Source organism: Lytechinus pictus, chromosome 11 (genome assembly GCF_037042905.1).
Source record: "Lytechinus pictus isolate F3 Inbred chromosome 11, Lp3.0, whole genome shotgun sequence".
Lineage (NCBI taxonomy): Eukaryota > Metazoa > Echinodermata > Echinoidea > Temnopleuroida > Toxopneustidae > Lytechinus > Lytechinus pictus.
Window position 1 is genome coordinate 28,282,627 of NC_087255.1, and position 23,929 is coordinate 28,306,555.

Genomic DNA, 23,929 nt, shown 5'->3' on the forward strand with positions numbered 1-23,929 from the left:
TTTGCCATTATAAATATTTGATTAGCCTTGAGTGAGATAAGTCGCAATATTGAGCCAGTCTCCCGATGAGACCAATATTTTTTTTCCAGGGAGTGCCATTACTTTACCTATTCAATGAATATAAAGATTTATAGTAGATTTGAAGGCTACAGAAACCATAAACAATTGATATATCATGCATGAATTATACATGAGTGTTGCTTATGAAATCGCACTATTTGGAGGAAAAGTTAACAATATTATTTAGCATGTTTTTAAATCATAAGGCTAGTGTTGTGATTGTTGATATTGCTCATGTAGCCCAGTAAAAGTTCATATATAGTGATTTCAACCAATCAGATTGCAGGGATGTTCTCACCCATTCTATCATTCATCTTAATAGGACCTGCTACGCTCGTAAGCGACAACCAACTGGACAGTGGAGAGTGGTATACAGTCAGAGTGAGCAGACGGAATGGAGATGGTCAGCTATGGTTGAATGACCAGGAAAGTCCTGTGACCGGTCAGTCTTCTGGATCTAGCGTAGGACTCAGTGTCGGATTGACATACATCGGGGGAGTGGCATCATCAGTGACGGTGCCCGCAAGAGCTGGAATTACTGGCGGTAAGTCGATTCATAATATTCAGTCTTGATTTGTATTCTGTCTTGGAACTAGATATTGCACTCCATGTTTCTCCTTGGAAGTCTAGACAGACATGAACGATGGGGAAAGTGAATCATCTTAAGTATGAATTGAGCTTAAAGATGAATGAATGTAGTTATAGTCGCAGTAAACATTGATTTAATAAAAAAAGTGTGCAAAACCAAGGCCAATTGGTCAGGAAAGCACCATCCATAAATAACTTGAAACAAAACTCAAAACACATCTTTTTCACTAATAACAAGACATTTTAGGAGTCTTTTATATGTAGTGCAGTAGAATACATACTTTAGTGAATATTTTTACTATTATTAATTATTTATATTATTATTAGTATTATTATTGTTATTTCCCTTGTCCACAACTTGATGTTCTGTTGGTATATTAAACAGCAACCAGACTTCTTCCAGAAATCTAGGGTTATTGTTCTATATTCTATCATGTGGAGCGTTGTGGCCCAGTGGATTAGTCTTCGGACTTTGAAACAGAGGGTCATGGGTTCGAATCCCAGCCATGGCGTAATTTCCTTCGGCAAGAAACTGATCCACAATGTGCTGCACTCAACCCAGGTGAGGTAAATGGGTACAGGTAGGAAGTAATTCCTTAAAAAGCTGTGTGCGCTATGAACGCCTAGCTTAGCCGGGTAATATAGGAGCGCCTTGAGCACCTAACAAGGTGGATATGTGCGCAATATAAATACCCTATATTATTATTATTATCAAATGGGTCCTCTTTTCTTTCTAATTCAAGACCTTCCGTATTATTATTATTATTATTATCATCAATCCTGAAATCTAAGCTGATCTTTTGGCAAATACACCTTGATGGTCATGGAAGTTTTGTATTTATTTGATTTTGATGGTTTTTCATGTGGAATTAATAAATAAATGAAATGAATGAATATTGTTTGATTGATTGTACAGGTTTTTCAGGATGTATTCGCAGTCTAACAGTGAGTGAAGAGGTCATAGATCTGACCGAGAATCTAGCCCAGTCTTCAGTCTCCCAGTGTAATGATGAGATATGTAATCTTGATCATGGATGTCAGAACGAAGCCCGCTGTGTGTTATCATCCTCCTCCTCGACTGGTTACCTGTGTGAATGTGCACCAGGCTATTCAGGTAATGTGACCTCTGACCCCAGATCACATGACCATATGTCCCTGTCAAATAACATCACCTGATGTCTAAGAAACAAATAATAATGAACAGTATATCATTTATACAAAAAAGTTGCATCTGATTATTTTTGAGTGCTCAGTGTTTAAAAAAAACAACTAAGGAGATACAATAGTTTTGACTGAATTGCTGTTTTAGCAATAACATTGATTTCCCTTTTTGCTAATGTTAAAAAGGATATATTTTTGTTATGACTTACTCTCCTCTGTCCGTATTGTGAAATATATATGTTTTTATTGATTTAATTGTGATCTTGCACTACAGGGGACCTCTGTGAGACATCATCATGTGACTTGCTTCCAACCAATCAGCAGTGTCAGAATGACGGTCAGTGTTACATGAGTGATAGCGGTCAAGCGTCTTGTCTCTGCAGTGTAGGCTTCTCCGGACCCATCTGTGACCAACGTACGTAAAAAAAACTTATTGTACAAGTCTTGTAGATGTATCATTTTAAAATTGATTTGATGATTTTAAAGTCAAATTATATCACTGGTTACTTCTGTAAAGATTAACTATATATCATACCACAGGGCTAAATTAATCTGTAGAGAGTTATGCAATTTCCTATTATTTATATTGATGAATGTTTCTTTTTCATGTCGTTTCACATTAATAATGTCTTTTCTGTTCCCTATTGGCAGCATCTACATACAGCATTCCTATGTTTGGTGGAAATAGCTACCTATCATTTGAAAGAGCAATTCTTACAAGGTAAACCCTTCTTCATCATGTTAACTGTGTTAATTATGGCAATCTCTAAAATATACATTGACATGGAAGTGCCACTGATGTTGTACTGAATTCCTTAATAGTTAAAGTAATTTTTATTGCCTGAAATTTATTACAGTAGTTTATTGAAAGGCCGAGTCCATCCAAACATGTCAAGTAGGAGTAAATTAAAGTACAATAAAATCATCTGAAATTCTATTTAAAAAAAACCCAAGAAGTTTATTGTCTCAACTATCTTTTAGCCTGTAGCATCACATCTTTGGATGTTGATTATGATATTCTATCTGGACAATAGCATGGATAAATGGTCTGTGCATTAAGCTTTATGTGCAAACCCTTTGCCTGAAGAAAGTGGTCTGAATACGCAGTCTAAAGTCTCTTACTCGGATTTGTACATAGAGGTCACTCAAGGATTGAAGCATGTTGTATGGGTGTTAGTCTTGTGTCAAGACCTAATTGTTGATAAAGATTCAACCAGGGTCTGTGCCTGCAGACTGCAATGCATCTGTACTTCGCTGCCTCCAGTGCCTAGCTTGAAAGTAGTAAAGTATTATGTTGTATCCTTAATATGAACACAAATGATAGATTCTTTCATCATCTGCTCTTTTATTGGGGTTGGGTTGCTGCTAACCCTCCCCTCCCCCCCACGGATACAGTGTACAGTTTATCAATTGGTGTTTATATGGCTGAATCATGGCATATTGGGGCTTTGGACTGAGGTGGTCGAGACATAATTTTCAGTAATTGTGACATTTTAGGTGTAAAAACAATATCAAATAAGCCATAGCCCTTTCAAATTAAAGTTATTCCAATGTTAACAGGTTGTGTACAAATGACCAACTTGGATGCTGACAGCTTACCCTCCAATGAACTATACAGTGTAAGAGGAACCAACATATTACATATATAGAAATCTAAAGATAATCTCCTTTTCTCTTTGTATGCAGTGTCTTTCATGCAACAGACATCCGTCTTCTATTCCGTGCCATGGATGCATCGTCAGACAGCCTCCTCCTCTGGCATGGTCCATCAATCCAAGATAGTTTTATAACATTGGGAATCAAGGATGGAATCATCACACTGCTTTATAACCTTGGCAGTGGGATCGGAGAATTACGTGCCGATGAGATCACGATTGAGAATTTCGTGTGGTATAATGTGGAAGTGACGAGGTATGTATCTGAGTAAAGGCCACCGCACACATTAACGACTGTTTGCGATCCGATTTTGGAACAAATCGCATTTTGCTTATTTTCTAAAAATGTGAATGGAACATATATTCTTCTATTTGAGGTTTAAATTAATTGAAAGAATACTAATATAACCATTTTGAAAGATTGCAAGACTTTATTTCGTAAAGGCCAAATTAGTTTCAAATCGTAGCCAATTGTACGACTGCTATGACGTCATTACGACTAGATATTAAATTTGCTTTATATTCTAAGAAGGATGATAGCATAGTCAAAGGTTTGAACCTAGGTATTCGTACGATGAACATTACACAGTAAGATATTCCAAGTCTCAATGTTAGCATCAAATCCTACTACATTTTATTCTGAAATCGGATCGCAGACCAATCGTAAAGTGTGCGGTCGCCTTTAAAGTCCCTCTTGGCAACTTCTTCCTGCAGTAGCCTCACTCAGCGCCTTTTATCTTTTAATCCATAGAGGTATACAGCATTCATAAAATCAGGATTAATCTGCTTTGATCCTCAAATTGGCAATAAAGGGTTATTTTCTTTTCATTTTCATACATTAATAAAAATAAATATGAAAATGGATATGACATACCATGAATCAAACCAGCGGAATTTTAACAAAACTTGGCTAATTTGCATTTTAAAATAATGATTTTGTTTTTGTTTATTTTCCTTATATACATGTACATATAAATTCCACTAAATTTCCTTTGCTTCATTATTTTTATTCTTCAAAAGAGAGAATTTCAAATGAAATGATTTCCATGATATTCCTTGGAACGCAGCCCGATCTAAAGACTCCTTAAAGGTGCATAACGGTACTAAAATTTCATTGCTATGTAACCAAGGATAATTGATAGTATCATAATCATTATCATTGATAACACTGTGTGTTTACAGGAGAGGAGCATCGGCTTCCTTGGTAGTCCAATCTTTGAATCCAGTCCAATCTCAATCTGTAACAGGATCTAGTCCTGGATCCTCCACTGGTCTAGCTACATTCGGATCCTCGGTCTTCTTAGGTAATTATTTGACTTTATTCGCCTCTCTAGCATGCCTGCAAAGAGGAAGGAGGAAGGGGGTACTGCCAAATATAGGCCCTCATTGTACAGGGATGTCCTACACAAATTGGGTCAATTTGTCACAAAAAATCCTTAGATATTGGTCTACAATATTGAAAGAAATTCTTAACATGAGTATTCTTTTTGTGAGAATTTACCCCTGAAGATGAGTTAGGAATTCTATGTTTAGGCCTCACACCTCTCACCCCCCCCCCCCCCCCCCCTCTGTGAGTCATGTGTTGAGAATCAATTTATTTTTCAGTGCTATACTTGTTTTTCATAGACCCGTATTAGAGTTAGATCTCAGGCATAGAATGTATCACCAAAATTCATTGAGCCTGCATGGTTGTTTTACAATATGCAAAGTTTATGTAGTGCTTGATACAAAATATCAAAGTGCTGCATACTATTAACCCAACTTTAGCATGGCTACCCTGATTTGGCACTTGAGCATTCAAGGAATTCCTTCCTACGGGATACACAGGCAAATGTAGATAACTACATCTCCAGAGAATGCTGATGCTTCAGTGGGATTTGAACCCCAGTCCTTATGGTTTGAAGTCCGGAGACTTATTCACTGAGCCGCAAGACCTATTCATTAAACCCATCTGTGACTGCATTTTATCCAGCTATTCAATTAATGATTACATAGCTTAATTCCCTGTTTGTCTCCCTCTCTAGGTGGTTATTCATCTGACATCACGCAGCTAACCAGTGGTTACTTCTCATCAGGCTTCAATGGATGCATAGCTCAACTACTGACCTCGGTAAACCCATCCGGTAATCTTCAAGTCGTTGATCTCGTCGAATCGCAGCGGACGGGAGGAGCTGGGATCCAGAATTGTGATTTAGGATTAAACAGTAGTTAGTCATACACTCTTTCTTGCCATAGAGTAATTCCAAGCAAATGTGAAATGTATCACAATGTATAAAAGTTGTTCTGCAGGTGCCTTAGACTGGAAAGAAAATGCATAACAGGGACCTAGCAAACACGCTTTGTCTGAAGGTTTTTTTTTGCAGGTTCTGACACTGGACTGGAAATGCATAGAGAAGACCCAGGAAACAGAAAACATGTGCAAAACGTCTACAAACATATCTAAAGGTTTTCTGCAGGTCCTTAGTGTGCAAAGTACATATAGATTCCTAAAAGAGACACAGGAAACTTTTTCAGAATGTTTAGAAAAGGATTGCAAAATATTCAAAGATTTTTTGCAGGATCTTTGACTGGAAAGTAAATGCATTTAAAGAGACCAAAGGAAACAAAACATTTTCAGCACGTTCAAAAAACGCTTGCAAAACGTCTACAGTTTTTCAAAAGGTTCTCTGTCCGGAAAGCAGAAGATGAAAGAGACCTAAGAAATACAAAGTTTTTTAAATATCTTAAGTTATTCTGCAAGACTTTAGTCTGGAATGTCTATCCATAAAAGGTTCAGAAAATTTCTGATGGTTAGCATTGGAAGTATTGACAATAAAATGTTTGTACGTGAGGATATTTTTATATAATGAAGTTTGATTTGAAAAGAATATATTTTTTTGCTTGCATTTGATATAGGAATGTGTTTTAAATTGACTACCTTCCAATGAAAGCATAGACTTATCTTGCGTCATCTTGAGAGCATTGTTAGCAACCAATTTAAATGCATCATATCTGAGGAGAAACCTTCTACGCGATCTGTGAATGCATGTAGCTAAGATAATTCTTGCATTGGAATAGGCATAACCACCTCAGCTTTTCCATTAATCCTAAAGTCAAAGTGTCTGATTTCTATCTAAATTTTACAAAATCAGTGTGAATTGGTCAGCAATACTTCTAGGACTCAGATTTTATACTTTGCTGCTTTAGCCAAAACTTGGGACAATGGATTTCCACAATCCAAAAGAAGATTTCAAAAACATTAGTATAACTATATCTGAAGGATAAGTTTTAATGAGTAAAAGACCTAATATTATTGTGTTCGTATGTGTCTTAAATTAAAAGTTGTATGATTGGTAGCAATACATTTTATACTGTCTTTTTAAAGTGTTAAAGTTGACAGTTTTTACATTAATTGGAATTAAATCCTACTATTAATTATTGGTTTCCTCTACTTCAATACACATTACGTAACTTGTGCTAACTTGAGAATATTCTACTACACTGAATAGCCTCTGAGATATTTTCTTGGCTGTATCTCTTCTTGGTATATCTTATGAAAAGTGCCTCCATGCATACAATTCCATGGTACGAAATATGATGTCTTTCCAGCTTGTATCTTCCTACTATGCCACAGTTCAGTTTCATTTAAAGCTGCATAGTCTATGCTTAGATGCCCTGTTGTAAAGCATGCAGGTACTTTTGCATTTTTTATACTATGTAGGTGTTTTCAGATTTTGTATCTCGCATATTATATAGATAATGTGGAATCAGTGAACTTTTTGGTCTAATCTGAAGGGGCTGTTCCTTTAGTTGTCCATAAAGTTTTTATGAATCAGAACTTGATCTTGATGTTAATTCAAAGTATCAATCACTCAAATTCCCAGCAGCAAACGTTCAGATGCAGTCTTTGAGTATTAAAATTGTTGTAAAATGTTTATGAATTTCAATTCAAAGTTCATGAGCTGTCAAAGATTAGGGCAATGTAATAAATTTAGTTCCACTTGATCAAAACGCTAGGAAAGATTGAAGCATCTCATTTAGCACAAAAGCATATTGACGTCATTTAAAAAGTCATTTGTTACACATAAAATCTTTATAAGGCAGTAATCATATTGCATACACATGTCTGAGGTGGTAGCTACATGCATATACATGCATATACTGGAACCAATTCATAAATATTTTTGATGAAAATCATGTCTAAATTATTTTCAAACTATTTAGCGCATTTGATGTGCATGCATGGTATCCAATGATCTTATTGCAAATTTTATTTAACATGTTAGAGATAGAGTTCACATATATATGTATTCAGGGGGCCGTTTCATAAAGCTGTTTGTAAGTTAAGAGCGATTTTAAGAACGACTGGTGAACCTTTCTTACGCGCTAGATAATCACCAATGAACATAATGGTGAATATCATCTACCACAAAAAAGGATCACCAGTCGTTTTTATAGTTGCTCTTAATTTGCGAACAGCTTTATGAAAAGGCCCCCTTGGATCTATGCAAGATGTTGATTAATCAGTCTCTAGTGGTTCAATGATTATGATAAAATGTGCTGCTCTTTTATTTTGTCTATCACCTTGTAGTCTGACATCTGTCATAACTTCCAAAGAACTTTTCATATTGATACCTTGGGGTTTTTATATCAAAGTATGAATATGATTTTCAAAGCCCATTTTCACTATTGGTTTAAGAAAGTAAGTATTGAATGGAAATTAATCATGCAAAGTGTCATATTTTGCCTTGAATTTTATCTTATCTGTAGTTGTTGTGGTTTGCTTAACTTTCTGTAGGATTAAGTATGTTTATAGAAACTTAGTTCTTCGGACAAGAGTCTTTTGATAATCACCTTGACTTTTTACTGATTTTTATATGCAGCAGTAAAATTCTATCAATTTTTATCAATATAATATATTCATTTTGCCATACAGTACTTATTGTATATCCATGTATTTACATGTAACAGTATTTTAAAAGTAAAAGAATAATTCCTATAAAGGAAAGATTATCAGTCAAATTGCTGAAGTGCAAAAACAAATTATAAAATATGTTGGATATATAGCAGTTTTTTGGACAGGAAACAAAGTATACAGTACCACACAATATCTCCCCTTTTTATACATCTTATAGTATGTAAATAAGTGAAACATAATTGCAGATATTAAAATAGAATAGAGACATATGCTATACATTTAAAAGTAAATTTTCAATTTTTACATGACTTCCTATGATAAATATCATGGAATATTGTTGGCAAAGAATTTTGATTAATTAAGTGTATTTAGATTGTAAATTTAATGTAATGAAACAAATGATAATACATGTTCCATTTCTAATGTACTAAATGCAATGGTTTCTTTTATATAATACTGTGAGTTTGAAAGGGAATGGATATTTTTTCATAGGTGTAATGCTAGTTTTGTTCTGGTTATTTGAATGTAAATGTTGGTAAATAACTAATTATTGCCATGTAACGGCTTGCTTTTCAGAGAACTGCTAGTTTATTCTCCTTCTTTATATATCTAAATCAGAAATTGATTAACTATTCATGAGAAGATAAAAAGGAAGATGAATATTGCTTATAATTACTATGAACTTACCGAGGTGGATGAAAAGTTAAGTACTACAGTAATATTATTACTAATGAATTTTCAATGCTGCTGTCTTTCAAAAACAAATTAATAATTGGTTAAAAAAAATCAGTGGTATGTAATGTTCTGTATGAGATATTTTTTTAGGCAAATTATGTGACAAATTTTAGAATATGATAGATTTGTAAGTATGATACTGATATAGCTGCATGTATTTTGAAATACTAGATATTTTTATGTCTTTCATGATTTAGGCTGAATTTAATAGTTTAACTACTAAATAAGATGAAGACATTTGTTTTTATTGTGAAAATTTCAAGCGTTTTAAGGAGAAGTATATTATACCAAGAATAGTCTTAAGTCTGTCTTAATCATGCAACATTTTCAGACATAATTTATCAGTCTATTATGTTTTGCATAGGTATTTAAATTGTAATGTTTATACTCAAGAGATTGTAAGTCTTTTTTGTATAAAAATGTTCATATTGTAGTTCTTGTATTTTGTCGTTTTGGTACTAGAGCCAGTTCTATAACAGTTCAAATGTAAAAAAAAATGGGCGGTGTTGATCAAGATAATTATTATTAGCCCTTTTTGGTCCAAATGATACTGTTAGGTTTTTCATAGAGCTACACAAAGCCGTAGCCTTTTTCTTGAAAAAAAAACTCAGACAAAAAAATCAGAGAGGGTTTTGCTCTTACCATGGTTGTTTATAAAATGGTTATTTAATGATTGATCTGGGTATTTTGTTATGTGCCTGAATTCAGCTACCTGTACTAAACAGAAGTCTGATTCTTAGTCATAAAAAGCTGTAAAAAGCTTTAACACCTACTTGATCTAGCAGTGAGCTATATGGGATAAGCCCATTTAGGATTGTGGGATGTGATCAAATGGGAAGTACATAAGCAGGATCAGGCCAAATGTCAGTTCATTATATTATTTATCTTAGACCATGCATGCAGTAGTGGTATACATATTCATGCTTGTTTATTTTCGATTTTTTACAAAACTGAATAACCTTGAGTATTTCTATTCCATCCAGGCTGAAAAAATATACCTTGATGTAGTTATCTTTATAGTTCTTTATAAAGCAGTGTGTGTGATGGTATTGTATTTAGATGCTATTGTAAACTTCTGTGTATTGATCGTGTGTGTATTAAACCTTATGCATTGACTAACATTAGTGCAGGCAAACTATTGCAAGTCAATGTGGAAATTATGATAGACTAAAATTCCATTGGAAGGATCGTTAGAACCTTTGTGCTAATCGAATAAAGAATACATTTTATTGTCAGAAATTGTTTTGATGGTTACTCTTATTTCGTAGTAAACTGTGAGACTATTCTACATTATCTTTGCCATCACTGACACTCGAAGTTCACTATTCTGTTCTTTTACAGAATTTATTTTCCTATTTCTGAAGGTCTAATATTTGTCTCGCCTGCATAGCAAAGCGAGACTACAGGAGCCACTTTTCCGACAGCGGTGGCGGCGGCGCTATCGGAAAAGTGGCGCCGCGTCGTCAACATTGAAATCTTGAACCTAACTGCCTAAGGTTAAGTTTTTTGAAATGTCATCATAACTTAGAAAGTATATGAACCTAGTTCATGAAACTTGGACAAGGGTAATTAAGTATTAGTTAACATCCTGCGTGAGTTTCAGGTCACATGACTGAGGTCAAATGTCATTTAGGGTCATCCTTTTCCTCCCCCTCCCTCTTCCTCCTCCTTCTTTGTCTTCTTCGTCTTCTCCTTTTTCTTTCTTCTTCACTTCCATTTCTTGCTCTTACACTTCTTCGTCCTGTTCTTTCTTCTTCCTCTTCCAATTCTCTGTTTTAAATTTTAACCAACCTATTATTTTCTTCTATTTCCTTCTTTCCAGATTACGTCGGCCTATGCCGATACCTTTGTCTCGTCATAATATCATGCGCCCACAATAAGAATAAAAATATAAACAAACAGGCATCGATATAAAATTGCCTTTAAATTTTATTCACAATCTGGATGAAAATAACTCTTTTATAACTGCATAAAAATATAAAAATGATTTGATCATCGCCGCTCTGTAAGCTGGCTAGCGTATGATCCCAGAGAGGCTCATCTTAACAATTCATTGCAACTTTAAGATCACACAGGTGTTCTAATTAGTCATGCTCTAGCTCTCAAAGAATGTTTCAGCAAATAACAGGGGGGGAATGCTTGAGTTTAAGACAACAAAAATGGGTTATCAAACCCTAAAAATGAAGCCACTCATTGTTTGATTTTGTTCTCTTTTTTTATGTCAGATAACAACCGTACACCCATGTTCAATCGATAATTATGTCTGAGTAAAAGTGCATAAACGAATATTTATAATTTAGTTCATTTTAGCTACTTCATACGCATATCTAAAGGCACTGTCATATCGTTCCATGCAAGCCTTGCGGGTGAGTTGCGGGCAGATATTTTCCAGCACGCAGCAACATTTCTCCGGGCAAACAAGAATTTTCACAAGTTCTGCGTGTGGGACGCATGCAATTTACTGTCGACTTGCGTGAATTGTGTGCCTTTTTTATTGTTTGTGCCCTGCGGGCGAGGCGCGAGGGTGTTACTGCCAACCTGCGTCAAATCTGCAAGTTACTTGCGTGCGAGTTGCGTGTACGTGGGTTGCTTAGTGATTAGCAGAGGTGCTCAACAAACGTAATTATTTTGGCCGCAAAAAAACCCGCAACTTACCCGTAGAAAGACAGTAATTCGCCCTCAACATGCACACGATTTGCTCGCGCCTTGCCCGCAGAACTCACCAGCAGCTACACGTTTGTTGGCCGTAGCATCACCGTTCCTCTCCAGTAATTCACCCGTATTTTGCACGTAGAATGCCCGCAGATAAAGGCCCTGTCACATTGTTTCATGCAAGCCTTGCGTGTGACTTGCGGATAACTATAATTTGCTACCCGCAGGTCGCCCGCATTAACAGTATCACGCACGTATCTCACACGCATGTTGCCCGCTGGAGCGCACGCAAGTCTGATTGCCCGCAGAAAAGTTTTGAACCATTGACACCCAAGTCACACACAGTTAACCCGCTTGAAGAACGTAGATTGCCCGCGGATCTCTGGCTATGCCCTGGAAATGCGTGATATCTGCGGGCATTCTGTGTGCATATAATACGGGTGAATTACTGGCATGGAACGGTCATGATACTGTCGACATACGTGTAGCTGGTGAGTTCTGCGGGCGAGGCGCGTGCATGTTGAGGGACGAATTACTGTCTTTCTACTGGTTAATTGCGGGTTGGTTGCGGCCAAGATAATTACGTTTGTTGATCACCTCTGCTTCATCACCAAGGTGATATCACCAGCTAACCCACACGCAACTCCACGCAAGTAACTCGCAGATTTGACGCAGGTCCCTCGCAACGCCCTAATGTCGCCCGTTACTAACACGGATCAGTTTCAACGTTCTCTCGCAACACCCTCGCAGGTCACATGCACGCAAGTAGACAGTAAGTAGCATGCGTGCAGCAGGTAAGACTCACGCAAAACATGTGTAAGTCCTTGTCTGCCTGCAGAAAACTTGTCGCGTGTTGGAAAATTCCTGCACGCAAGTCACACGCAAGGTTTGATTGTGACATGTGCCTTAGCACGCATTTCCAGGGCATAGCCAGCTCCGCGGGCAATCTGCGTGCTTCAAAGCGGTTTAACTGTGTGTGACTAATTGCGGGTCTCTTACTGATGTTCTGCCTGGAACCTGCGGGCAATCACCCGAAACGAGTTTGAGCAAGTTCAAAACTTTTATGCGGGAAAATCAGACTTGCATACGCTCCTATACGGGCAACATATGCGTGCGAGATACTGTCAGTGGGGGCGACCTGCGTGTCGCAAAGATAGTTACCCGCAAGTCACACGCACAGATTGCACGAAACGATGTGACAGTGCCTTTGAAGTTGGATGCATGTAGTCTTAATGTGCGGCCTTCCAAACATAATCAAACAAGACTTTATTAAGGCCGGACACAGAATCCTTATGCTATACACAAACGTAACCGAATCCAACCCGACCGAAGATATTCGATTGGAAATAACGTAATAGCTTTGATCGGTCTGGAGACGGTTTCGTTGGTATGACTGTGACACAATGCGGCAGTATCGACCTTTAGTATGAACTAGCTCCGATGGAACAATTATTTTAATAAAAATGCATTCCAATTTTTATTAGATAAGATCATAACTAATATAATTAGCTTAACAACTGATTATAAATTTAGGACACTATTTACAGATAGATAGCTCTATACAAACACATTAATAAATCATGAAAGTATTTATAAATTTCTATAAAATGTACTACTATATTGCTTCTCTATACAGACAGGCTATATGTACGTATTTACAAATTGCATAGATAGTTAAGACTACGGTACCTCGACGGCATTTACCCGAAATCTTCACGAACAATTTGGCAGTGTCGTGTTAGCTTGGTATAAAGTACGGAAATTTTACAAGTGCCATCTACTTGGCGAAATATTTTTATATTAACTTCGTTACTTAGTTGACATGTCGACATGAGGTATGTTGCCAAGTCGACTTCTAAAGGTTATTTGTCGCCATGTTGACATAAATTGCCACGTGGACTTCTAAAGCAAATGTGTTAATGATGTGTGACACACTGAGGATTTAATTTTTTTTTAGTTTTTTTTTTACAGATAAATGGCGCTATTAATGGTGTCATCATCATCTTCATTATCATCATAATTATGTCTCCATGATGACATGCATTGCCAGGCCGACTTCTAAAACTTTATACGTTGACATGTAGACATGAATTGCTATAGGCCGACATAGCAGCATCAACTATCTTATTAAATTTAATCAACACGAAATTATGCCAACATGACGACATATTGGTCTACCTGTTTAGAAGTCGACACGGTATAGCATACCTTATATGTCACCACCCGTCAAGGAGATGACACCGTAAAGCTTCCGTAACAGAGACATAACAAAATTAACAATATCAAGAAAAATAGTTTTTACAATACATTAATGATGACAATCAAAATAGAGACTATAAAGTAATTATTACTTTTCATATAATCACAGCAAATGTAACTACATACTTTGGAACTGCAAACAATGGTCGGAATATGCTATACGACAATAACTTACTTTTAGCTATTTATATTTAAAAAAAAATATGAGCTGCCGAAACATATTACAGTTTGGGGTGTGTAATATATTTAGCACGCTTTCATTTAATCATTGATTTTTTTTTAAAGATTATATTGAGCAGATTAAGAGGGGATATGAAATGGCTTCGGGATCCTCGCTCCTATTCATATTTAAGGGATATTCCTTGAATTCCTTAAATTTTCAAGATTTTCGAGTAGACGTACTTTAATTCATCAAAACTTGCAATTGTTCACATAATATTTGCAGTTTCAAAATAATAATCGCATTACTGTGTACATAAGGCAAAACAGAGAGATAAGCATTACATAATAATAATTTTCGTTATACAATTCATCGCTGCCTAATCGGCAGATGTTATCGAAGCTTTCACGATCATGGCAGTGATGTGTTAGCTGGCTTCGGGTCTTTAATAATAAAGACATTAACAACTACATCATACTAATAACTATCTATAGTAAAACACACAATTTAAATACATTTAAACGAAACTATCAATCTTCCTAACAAAATTACAGTGGAAATCGAGTGATTATCACTCTTTTATCACTACACAGGAAACAAGTCAGTGAGTACATTATAATTAAATGAATTCTCTATGAGCATAAAAACAAGACATTCTACCAATGACTACACCACATAATATAACACACGCAAAATAACACATATATGAAAAATAATAAATATTGCTTTCATTAACTCTTTCATATTTTACAACACCAAAAGGTTAACAGCATTATTTGATCTTCCCGTTTTCATAATTCAGACCCGCATTCAGTAATAAAAACCCGACTTCATTGTATAATGTGTAGGATGAGCTCTATGAAAGCTCTGAAGTTAAGAGTTAGTTCGTTGTAACCGAAAACATGACAATTAAAAGTATTTCTAGAGGTAAGCCAATAAATCAATTTTGCCGCACATATTGCACAATTGCTGATTTGCACCACTCGTAAGTCATGTTACACTCTCTTTGTGGTAAAATGAATCTTCCAATAATAGGTATCTGAACGTAAGTTTTTATCAGCCTTCCAAAGATTCGATTTTGGACCAACCTTTCGGAAACTAGGGGGCCCTTTTCACGAAAGATCGGGTTACTCGACGACCCGACCTGTCGCGATCCCCCGATGGAATGGAAAAGGTCCCCACCCCCCCCCCCCCCCCCCTCGGAGTTGAGACAAAGCAATATCACAAGGAGTGAGCTGAGTTGTGTAACGACCCCTTCAGCTTAATTAAGAAATAAAACATCACATTTAAGTCAATCACCCCTATCCCACCCCCCCCCCCCCCCACTATAGCTTACATCAAAATAACCGAGAACCGCCCCTGGTTGAAACGATAATTATGAATCGTGATTTTCTTAATGCAGTTTTTTGAGGTATTAATGCATTGCACATCATAAATTGATAATTTCTATTAAAAAATCATAGCTCGATAGATAACACACACAAGAGAAAGGCCTCTGTGAGAGGTCACATCAAATTCGCTCATAGCCCTTTATGATCTGGGGCATCAAGATATGCGTTTAAACGCAAGTAAAGTCCCAAAATGCGTGCTGCTGATTGGTTGAAAATTAAGTCGCGATTGATTTTAATAGTTGCGTTTGATTTCAACTATTTCTGCAAAAGGGCCCTGGCCCTGATCATTGTTTCTGATCTTCGACGGAAGGAACTGACTAGCCAAAAACAGCACTCCTTGCTTCCGATACCAAATATGAGATTATTCCCACGCTACTATTGTATTCAAAACACTATTATCATAGGGTTCATGGCTTTTTTCACGATTTTTTATGAGGGGTTCAGAATATGGAAAATGTTGAGTGAGTGAGAGAAGGTACCGAGTGCATCATAAGAGCGTTTGAGGGCGTGATTATTTCAAATAAAATTTAGGGGCAATTTTTACACTTTTGGTGTTTTGGGGTTGCTAATTTAAAATTAATGTTTAACAATTTCGGGAGGGGCTTCTTACGACCATGCTTTTGGTAAATATAGTAAAGGGCATAATGACCAAACGTATTAAAAAGTGGTCAAAGCGTTAATAACTATCACCAACTATTAACTAGTGGCAAGTTTGATTCGGTCTACAGTTTCGATGAGACCATACCAATGGCAAAATCTATGTATGTTGACAAACAATCGCGAAAGACAATTTTCCATACGCACTAGGTATACAATAATCATATAAAATTTAGTGGTCGATTTTAAGTAGTTTTCAATATGTTCAATATGCAGTTTAAAAAAATAAATATGATTCATATAGTACAAGTTTTAAGGACGTTAAGACATAGAATTGTAATTATGATTATTATAATTCAAACAGTTTTAGCAAGTCTACAGGAAAAGGGGAAAAGTTATAAGTTCTCTGCTATACAGTACATTCTTAGAAATTTTAGAACCTTTCTTTGTCCCGTATTTAGAAACTTCTAAGATTCTTCGAAACTTTAGAATCTTCCTGGGGGCAGTGGGTGTTTCAAAGCTGTTCGTAAGTAAAAGCGACTTTAAGAACGACTGGTGAACCTATACTTACCAATGAACATTTATTGGTGAATATCATTTACCAAAAGAAAGGATAACCAATCGTTCTTAAAGTCATTCTTAACTTACGAACAGCTTGACGAAACGCCCCCCTGGTCTACATAGAACCCTTTAAGGTTCTAGTACGACGTAAGGGGTTCTGGAAAGAATCGCATGTTGTACAGAAGAATCTTAAGGGTTCCTTGTAGAACCCAACAGGTTTCTAGAGGACTGTTTAGTACCCTTTTCTGCTTCTTTTAGGAACCTTAACAGGTTTCAAATACGGGGAAAAGAAACGTTCTAATCGGCACATTTTTTCTAAGAGTATATATTTATTCGGATTATGATTGATGGATATGAAACATGGAAGACTTAAAAAAAACATTCTCCTCGTAGCTTTACGTTACAGACCGGGAAAATTCCCGAGAACGCCAACCTAAATTCCTTGTTCCACTCATGCATCAACGATGCTGCTCGCCGTCCTAGGTTCCTACGTTCTTCCTGCGTTCAGGGGAATTTTCCGGAATAGGCTGTTTTAGATTTGTGACGCGGTCATTTGTCAGCATTGCCTTGGGCAGGCACATAACAATATTTTTGACGAGATGATCGCGTTACAGACGTTACCTCGCAAATCTAAAACTCGCTGTTGTATGCAAATTATAGACGAATACATTCAATTTCTTAAATTAACGACTAAATTCGTCGCGCACAACTTGTGGTGACGATCACACAACCGCATTCCGGCTGTTTCCTTTACTACCACAACACTTCCTGAAGCAGCAGAAGCAGCAGCAACAACAGATAAAGTTGATGAGGAGGATGGAGCCTACGACGCTGACGATGATAACGAGCCACACCTGGGATGTATTGAGCATACCAAACCTGGCATCACAACACGATGGCGTTGAACAGCAGGCGTCAGGGCAGGTATTATTAGTAACTAGACATTTTTTATTGTAAACTTCACAGCAATCAGTTGGACAATTATCACGGTCTTCCGAGCCCTCGTCACACTGCCCATCGCCGCAGAAGGACACGTCCATGGCCGATCTATAGAGAGAAAATAGGAAGCAAATTGATATCACCATCTGGAAATGTTTTTAGTCATTCCATTGACAAAAGCACAAGAAATACAAAAAAAAATTTGACTATTTATTAGTTGTTTCATCTGACATAAAATATGTGAAGTTTCCCTGTTTTGTCTTTATTATTATTGTTCCCTGTTTATCTGTTTTAGTATTATGCCATTTTTTTTCTTTCATTGCCATTCGGTGAACTCGCTACTAGGTGTGATTTCAGAGTTGTCCACTCTATAAGTATTATAACCTTTATGAATATCTTAATGCAAATAATGGCTATTTTTTAATTAAAATGTTAATGAAATGAACTTAAAATTGAATTGAAATTTAAAGATGAAATTAATGTAAGGATCCAGAAAGTGGATTGTGAACGGAAATATGGAGATATCAAATTCCTAAAATGTTAATGGCGAGAAAAGAGTAAAATAAATTGAAATGAAGATGTAACGGAGAAAGGGATCAAGCGGGAATCCAGGCGAGAATGAGAATATTAATCCCCCTTTTAACAGGAAATCCCCCCCCCCCTCTCTCTCTCTCTCTCTTCTATTATTTTTCTTGTCAATGAGGTCGGGGGAAAGGCTCCCCACTAATGCTTGGTGATAAACGGGGGACATGTCATTTCTCAGTGCCCCCCCCCCCCTAAATTAAGTCCCAGATCTGCCCCTGAGTTGGACTGAAACGAAAATCTTACCCTCTATTCTCGGCTTCAAATGGGCATACTCCAAGGAAACATTCTGTCCATTTGAAGCAATCCTCGCTGGCCAGCCATTTCCATCGTTCGTCACATCTGAATAGAAGAAAATATAAAAATCAATTTATACCAGCCACGGTGCTATCATGGAAGTCAAACATATAATATAATTCTATTCATGATAATCATTAATGCTAATCGCTTTGCATTTTTAACAAAACACATAAGTCTACCACGTACAACCCCATATAACAAGGACCTTACTAAAATTATGTTAAACACAACAACGAAAAAACAGGAAAATTAATTCTTAAACAATTTACCGTAGTCCAGAAAACACTCCTTCGAAGTCTCTAGGGAAAATATTAATAGAACATTTGCCGCAAAATTAATGTATATAGGCCTAATTGAATGTTACAACGTGGTAAATGCAACGAAATGTTACAATAAAAGATATAAGATTGTGCGAAACCTAAGAATGACACAGAAATGATATTATGAAATGATTCTCAAATTCTGATAAGTAAACAGGAATAACGAACAATCATAATTTATCTAGTACCATCGCGTATATGGAGACAATCCCCAATTGATAGCTGCTCCTCAAAAAGGCCGGAGAATCAAACACATCCAACTATTACATTTTCACCAAATATATGACTCGGGCATCACTGAAAATTGGTTTAATCGAGTGATGTCATCTACCAAAGAATCACCTTATACTAACGTAATATTTTGAGGGACGGGTTTAAAATAATAGTAATGTCATCCAAGTTGTCGAACACACCCCCTTTGGAATAATGAAAAAAAAAGTATTAAAAAACAGTCATTTTTCTCTTTATCTATGACAAAAACGAATGACCCGATTTCTTTAATGTTTCCGTGATACCTGGTTTAAAAGCTTTTCCCGACATGAATAATGTGAAAGTGAGAGTTATTACGGATATCTGTCAAAGTTTGACAAGATCGTTACATCCGTTGACCGTGTACACAACTTGATCATTGATTAGTTGTCAAAACACCATGTCCCTGGGAATCTCTTCCAATATCATCCGATCGATGGGTTCATTTGTCCTGGTGACATCTTTTTTTTCGTGATGATATTCTTTTTTTTGTGAGTGTGTGAAAAAGGAGACGTAATGAAATATATAAAACCATATAATTTGAGAAAACTTTTGTACAATATTATTTATTATGAGTTTTTACAGACGTGTAACGTCACCATCCCAATAATATGGTCATGCAAGGCTCTGACCCCGAACCTCTGCATTAATTCGTATCCCCCACGTAACTTGAATTACAAGCGAACACCGTAACACCCACTTAACTGTTTAAATGAATCTAAAATATGTAAAATAGGCATCTATAATAATAATTTAAAAAAAACCTGAAAAATGCACACTTCACAGAAAACACTTGGAAGCACCTTTTCGGTCTGACATTGCACCCCATGACTATTTTTTTGCACCATTACCGATGCAGTTTGCGATATTTCGTAGCCTGTACTGGTGCAGATGGATTTGTAGGCCTACCCTTTTGGGAAGTTTCAGATTTGATCCTCTTTTAAAGCAAAAATGTATTATGCACCAATACGTGCAAAGTTGCATTTTTACATGGGCATTTTCGTTTGCACACAGGAACAAACAGGTACAATTTGAATTAAAAGGTGTTTTGCCATTGTATTTAAGGAACAAATTGTTATATGGGACACTTCTATGTTCCCAATTGGTGTGCCAGAAAATTGAAAGGCATTTTGTGCTTGTTTATTGTCCTTTTGCATACTTATCTGAAGGGCAAAATGTAGAAGTAAAATTTTAAAAAAAATATGGGGAAAGATAGAAACTATATCTCAGTGGTGACTTCGATGTCATTAGCTGTAGTAATTTAAAATAATGACTCAGATGAATTGTCTGTACATTAACAAATCAAATTTCAAATCTAGGCTTCTTCAATCATGTTAATCACAATCCATAATAAAAAAAAAAGATAGAATTAACCAAAAAAAATCACAACCCTAACATTATAACTTCGAAAATTGCAAGACAATTGCCACAGGAAAAACATCGGATCACCTTGACCACTGTGGAAAACTGATAAATGACTTATCATTCACATGATGAAATGATATCTGTTTGATTGTCAGAGTGAATCACTGAGGTTTAGTGAAAGCGTGCTTAAATGAAGTTTTAATTCTGTTCTCATTTCCTATAATGAATATGCGCATGCGCGGATGCAATCAGTGAGCTGAACGTGTGTCATCGCTAGAGTTAGTACTTCCGCTATCTATTTCCGTTGAGGTCATTAGAGTTTTGTCGGAGGTGAGATATGTCCATAAAAAAGGTTGTCTTCTTGAACTCTTACGACATAAAGTTAATGAATTTGATCATATGAGGAAGCGATATGAAAACATGCCCAAACTTGAAATAAGAGCTAATAGTAGCAATTTGACTTTTCGACAATTTGTGGGGTGTGGGCAAAGGCATTCTGTATTTGATTATAAAGTTTTGATAGTACCCCAAAAAAATGTAAATTAAATTGATGTAAAAGGAAATAACAGTTCTCGTTCAACGTAGATGAATTTTCACCGTGCTTTTTTCTCGGTTTTTTACCTTTCTTTTTTATATGATTTAAATCAAGTTTTCACTTATATCGCCACTCATACATGTCCTATATGATATCTATTATCGACCTATACCAATTTCTCACCCTTGCTTGACGCCGTCGAAATGATCAAAGGGTTTTCTATAATATATTTAATAGTATATAATATGTTTGATGTATTTTTTACAAAATGAAACACTAAATTTTAATAAATGGAGGAAATCTGGTGTATTGATGGTAAATCATGTTATAAAAGAAGGTAAATGGAAAAACCTCAATACGGTATTTGATGATTTTGAAAACAGAAAATTATTATACAATTTTGAACTACAAAAGTTGAAGAAAGCATTTCCCAACACCTGGCTGGAAAATAGATCAAATGCACAACAAAAGGAAATAACGATTATACCTAATCTTATTGAAATATCAAATGGTGATTTAATTGATGTAAATATCTTGAAAGCTAGGCATTATTATCATTATTATTTAGAACATAACAAAACAGAAGCATCTTTCTTTATGTTTTGGCAAAATTATTTGGGACTTCAGATAGAAATTAATTGGGACAAAGTCCTGTATTTTAAAGTTAGACAAATAAAAGATAACAAGGTTAGATAATTTAATTTTAAGCTCCTGCATAAAATACTTCCGTCCCAATCAAATTTATTTAAATGGAGTTTAAAAAATGATGATAAATGTAATCTTTGTTTACTTAAGGGAACAATTATGCATATGTTGATAAAATGTGAGAATATAAAACCTCTATGGAAAATGGTAGAAGACACAAATCTTTCTGTTTCTAAAGTACAGGTCTGTGTTAATGAAAACATAGTAATTTTAGGTTGGAATATACAGGAACCGAAAAACTGGTTAATTAATATCATTTTGAATTTTACTCAATACACCATTTACAGAAATTATATTGAAACGAGTATGAAAAAGGGTTATTACTTTGTTAATGTAAATAGATTATGGATGAATTTGAAAATGAAACTAAGATGGTATTTAAGTTCAAAATATGTTACCAAAAATAAGAATACAAAAGAAATTGACAGATTGCTGGAACTCATTTATTGATTGATTAATTTGATTACTGTATATACTTTGTGATTTGTAAATTGTATTATAGAGATGTAAATAAAGTCCATCGAAAGAGGTTTAAAGAGAAAAAAAATGTTTGATGTATTTTTGATAAAAATAGGAATAGACATAGTTACGCGACACAGTCTCTCTTTTTCCCATCTTTCTTTCTCTCTTATTTTTTTTCTATTTCTTCCCTTGGAATATCATAGAGGGGTGGTGTTGGGCGCCGTGCAATGCAGCTTCAGTGTACACCCTTTAATGGTGAGCGATGAATGAAAGCAATATAGTATGAAGTGTGCTAACATAGGGTAGAAAAAGTAATTGAATTGAGATATCATGCAGCTACACCCTTTCCTGCTCGCTTGCTTGCTCATACCAAGGGGGAGGTTTGACATTTATTGTTGCCATGGGTACAGACAAGCGAATTCTATATCAGGCAATGAATGAGGTAGGTTAGCAACCGGTAAGGGTTAAGGTATAACTATATGTTATGGCTTAATCCCCCAATTTTACTAATAAAATTATCTGCAAACGTTGCAATGTTTTGATAATATTTATTCATATGTTTTCCAATTCTCAATCAAAATAACAAAATAACAGGCCTGTTAAAGAGTGAAGCACACGACCTTATATAAATGGATGTTTTTATCTTTGAGTCAATATTTGTCTGCGAAAGCAAACAAAAATGTCTATGCTGTAAGTTCATTCACATGAAGATATCTAGTGTATAACTTTATCAAGAATTGATCAAAGTAAGAATAAAAAAAATTACCAATTAACCGATAAACATGGATCATGATGATATTGAAGATTCATTCCTCCCAAATCAAATAAAACTTCCGCTGCATTAATCGTGAATAATCCTTTTTTATATTTTTCTTATTAAATGCTCGCTTGTAAAACCTTTTTCCATTCGCTGTTCATTCGTCATAAGGCAAAATAAAATTATCAGGTAAAAGAGTGTAGTTTAATATTCAACGTTTTCTGATACATTCTGTATATTATAGGTTTTAATTATTTTCTATTGGTAGCTTAAGAATGAATCTACTTTGTTGCAAAGACATTTGCAAGTTTGTGAAATATTGTCACAGAGGGGGCTAGGTGTTTTCACATGTAGTCACTGTCTGAGCAAATTTGTCATGGCAACTGTTTTACAAGATATATCATTTTGTTTTGTTGTTTTGTCTTGTTGTTGTCATTTTGTTTTGATATCAATGTGAATAGTCATCTACTATATGAAACAATGCATCTGTAATTTCACTGTTGTCAGTTTGTTACATTTTATGCAATCTTAAATAACACAGATTTACCAATTAGATGACATAGCAAAATATTATGAGCATGTTCTATTTGAATTCTTAAATAATTGTGTCCATGCATGCCAAAATGTTTGTTCACAACTTGGCGCGTCCTCGTATGAATTCGAGAGTTCGGTGTACAAAACACATTCGGGATGCGCTATCAACACGTTTATATTAATAAGAAGTAATCTAATTAAATATGTCTTCACAAATTATGATTATTCTTGTAGCCGAAAGGAAGTTGCATTACTCTCATGTCAGATGTATTTTCGATATAAAATCATTATTTGTGGCAAACATTTACATAGAAATTTAAAGGCAAGGTATATTAGCATTATTATGTTTATTAATAAAAGAGCCATAACATGATGTATAAATGTTAAGATAAATTTCATATTGGTTGCGATGCATATTTGGTGGAGTTTAGGAGCATATTTTGTCGCTCTTTCTAAACAAACCGT

General features: G+C 35.5%; 2 protein-coding genes across 2 annotated transcripts in view; one reads left to right on the forward strand and one right to left on the reverse strand.

The window, feature by feature from the left end:
* LOC129271116 (fibrillin-2-like) overlaps positions 1-10,335 on the forward strand; it is a 54,137-nt gene extending 43,802 nt beyond the window's left edge. Inside the window, exons 32-39 of the mRNA XM_054908477.2 lie at positions 383-604; positions 1,565-1,762; positions 2,084-2,224; positions 2,461-2,530; positions 3,496-3,720; positions 4,647-4,768; positions 5,489-7,750; positions 7,935-10,335. Coding sequence (XP_054764452.2) covers positions 383-604; positions 1,565-1,762; positions 2,084-2,224; positions 2,461-2,530; positions 3,496-3,720; positions 4,647-4,768; positions 5,489-5,676 — 1,166 coding nt within the window. The 3' untranslated portion in view covers positions 5,677-7,750; positions 7,935-10,335. The remainder of the gene's footprint in view (positions 1-382; positions 605-1,564; positions 1,763-2,083; positions 2,225-2,460; positions 2,531-3,495; positions 3,721-4,646; positions 4,769-5,488; positions 7,751-7,934) is intronic.
* A 3,386-nt stretch (positions 10,336-13,721) lies between these two features.
* LOC129272076 (uncharacterized) lies at positions 13,722-20,849 on the reverse strand. Its single transcript, XM_054909314.2, has 3 exons — positions 20,845-20,849; positions 18,484-18,579; positions 13,722-17,763 (listed from the first exon to the last, which is right to left on the reverse strand). The coding sequence occupies exons 1-3, from the start codon at positions 20,847-20,849 to the stop codon at positions 17,439-17,441; spliced, it is 426 nt and encodes a 141-aa protein (XP_054765289.2). The 3' UTR covers positions 13,722-17,438.
* Between the last annotated feature and the right edge of the window lie 3,080 nt (positions 20,850-23,929).